Genomic DNA, 2,500 nt, shown 5'->3' on the forward strand with positions numbered 1-2,500 from the left:
AATAACAACGATAATAATCACAGAAAATAACAATGATAATAATGATTATAATAACTATATTAGAAAGAAGAAACACAGACAGACAAACGCAACCCAATGAAAGATTAATAACAGACACACACACGCACACACCAAATCCTCCTAAATGTCTTAATCCGGATTCCGACATCACAATTCGACATAGGCCTATCTCCTCATCGCTGCTCACTCACCTAGAGGTTCGCCGAGCGGTGTGAACAAGGACGGTTGGTTGGTCAGGCGTTGGAAGGCCTCGTTCACTCGTTCACGATGATCAAAGAGGAAATCAGTGAGAGTGAACACTTGCGTCCCGTCCGGTAGCACGTCTAAGGCCTCGACAGTTATTCCGTTGATCACAAGGTTATCTGAGAGAACACGTGGAGATGTATCTTTCTCTGATGACGTAATGTATTGTGTTGCATTCACTTCTTTATCTTTATTTGTCTCTCTCCGTTTATCTATTTATTGATTTATTTATCTATTTATCTATATTTGTATGGATCTACTTATTTATTTATTTATTTACCTGTCTATTTATCTATGTATATCTGTCTATTTATCTCTTTGTCTATCTGTCTATTTATCTCTTTGTCTGTCTACCTACCTACCTATCTATCTATCTATCTATCTATCTATCTATCTATCTATCTATCTATCTATCTATCTATCTATCTATCTATATATATGTATATATATATATATATATATATATATATATATATATATTGAATATGTATAGTGTGTGTGTGTTGTGTTCATTTATGATATCAGTGTCAGAGTGCCTCTTCCCATCCCTTACCATGGTCGTCGACGATGAAGACGAGTTCCTTTCCTCCGAGGTTGGTGACCCTGAGTCCCCCAGACTGAGTCGTCCTTGGATTCTGGATGTTAAGAGGTTCTAGGATCATGTAATCCAGCAAGATCTCCTTCAGCAGAGCAATGTTCTCGGGGGCGTCGTCGTAGAGGGGATGAGGGGCGTCCTGAGGAACCAAGTTGACCACCTCCAGGAAGTCGGGAGACAAGAGCGTCTTCGGCTCTGTTGAAAGTAAGCGTCAAGTTGTTTACATTCGAAAAGGACTTTTTTTTTTTTTTTTTTGCTCTATTCTCTTTCGTTTTTGTGTTTCTTTTAATTTGGGATATTGGAGTACAGATATCATAACTATTTTAAAAATCATGATTGTTTACCTCTGTCGTCCCTGAACGTGGCTGAAGAATCTTGCATCCTCAGAGCGTGACGCCACAGGTTGAGGAGGGACGAAGCCTCCTCTTCATCCACCGGCTTAGGGATCCTAGGCACCGTTGTAGGATAGTCCACTTCCTTCACGGTAGCTGATGGTCCGGGCGTAGGAATATCTGAAATTATGTTACTTATCGTTGTCATTTTTGACCAGAATCGAGATTAAAGACATTCGTCAATGCAAGATAACATTGTCAACTCCAGAAGTAGTTTCCAGGTCTTCTAGTCTGTGGTTATTTACACCAATGCGTCACTGATATTCACCACATATTACGGTGACTAGATTTGTGGGACAAACACTTATAATTGCTGTGGGGTTTGTAATGTGAAAATAACAAAAGGTCCTGCAGACACTTTTTTTCTTAGAAGCATCGCATGTGCCATTTGTCTTCAGCAAAAATATGAGTAATCTTGTAGGAATCTTCCAAATTTGCAGGATTATTGCGATAATGCATATGATAAAGCCAAAGCTTGGTGGAAAATCTGTTTCATTAATATAAACAAATCTACGCCTGTATTTGTCTAAAACAATGAAACCTCACAGTTCTTTTAACCATAGTCTGCTGTGACGCAAAAAAAGGATTGTTGGATTGGATTTATATTTAGCATCAGAGTATATAATAAAACACAGGACAGCTTTAATTTTGCTGCAATACACAGATTTTTGAATGAGTTATGGTCTTTTTCCGACTTATTTTTACGCCAGAGTATTTGGGACGGATTATAGTCCGTATTATTAATAGTTCACTCGTGAAATGGTGAAAATATTAAAACTCAACATGCTACGTAAAAATTAAATTACATTAACATACAAAATGTCAAATATCATAAGATACTATTACCACATACCAACATACAGACAGATAAATAGATAGATAGACAAATAAACTGACAGATAATTCATCATAACATCTCACCCAAAGGTTCCCCGAGAGGCCCAAACTCGGCGGGTTGGCTGATGAGGAGCAGGAAGGCCTCGTCCACTCGCGCCCGATGCTCGAACAGGAAGTCAGCGAGGGTGTACACCTGCGTCCCATCCTCAAGGGCTTCGGCAGCTTCCACAGGGACGCCGTTGACCAAGAAGTGTCCTGGGGAGGGAAAGTTGGTAGGCTGTTTGATTGGATGGTATTGATTTCGAGTATTTTATCCATGCTTATACCCGTTATGCTCAATATGAATTATACCTATTCGTTTTATTATACTCGTTCATTGACTCATTATAAAGTTTTTTAACTGAGTTGAGAA

The 2,500-nt window shown here is 38.9% G+C and overlaps 1 protein-coding gene across 2 annotated transcripts in view; it reads right to left on the bottom strand.

Annotated features, from left to right (window-relative positions):
* LOC122265196 (uncharacterized) overlaps positions 1 to 2,500 on the bottom strand; it is a 60,012-nt gene that overhangs the window by 2,758 nt on the left and 54,754 nt on the right. For both annotated transcript variants that reach the window (XM_043034364.2, XM_043034363.2), the window contains exons 22-25: positions 2,173 to 2,343; positions 1,204 to 1,371; positions 818 to 1,054; positions 213 to 383 (exon numbers count right to left, since the gene is read on the bottom strand). In XM_043034364.2, the coding sequence (XP_042890298.2) occupies positions 213 to 383; positions 818 to 1,054; positions 1,204 to 1,371; positions 2,173 to 2,343 (747 nt within the window). The remainder of the gene's footprint in view (positions 1 to 212; positions 384 to 817; positions 1,055 to 1,203; positions 1,372 to 2,172; positions 2,344 to 2,500) is intronic.

The sequence above is a fragment of the Penaeus japonicus genome, unplaced genomic scaffold, assembly GCF_977035675.1.
Source record: "Penaeus japonicus unplaced genomic scaffold, GWHDUDI00000001_assembly GWHDUDI00000022, whole genome shotgun sequence".
Lineage (NCBI taxonomy): Eukaryota > Metazoa > Arthropoda > Malacostraca > Decapoda > Penaeidae > Penaeus > Penaeus japonicus.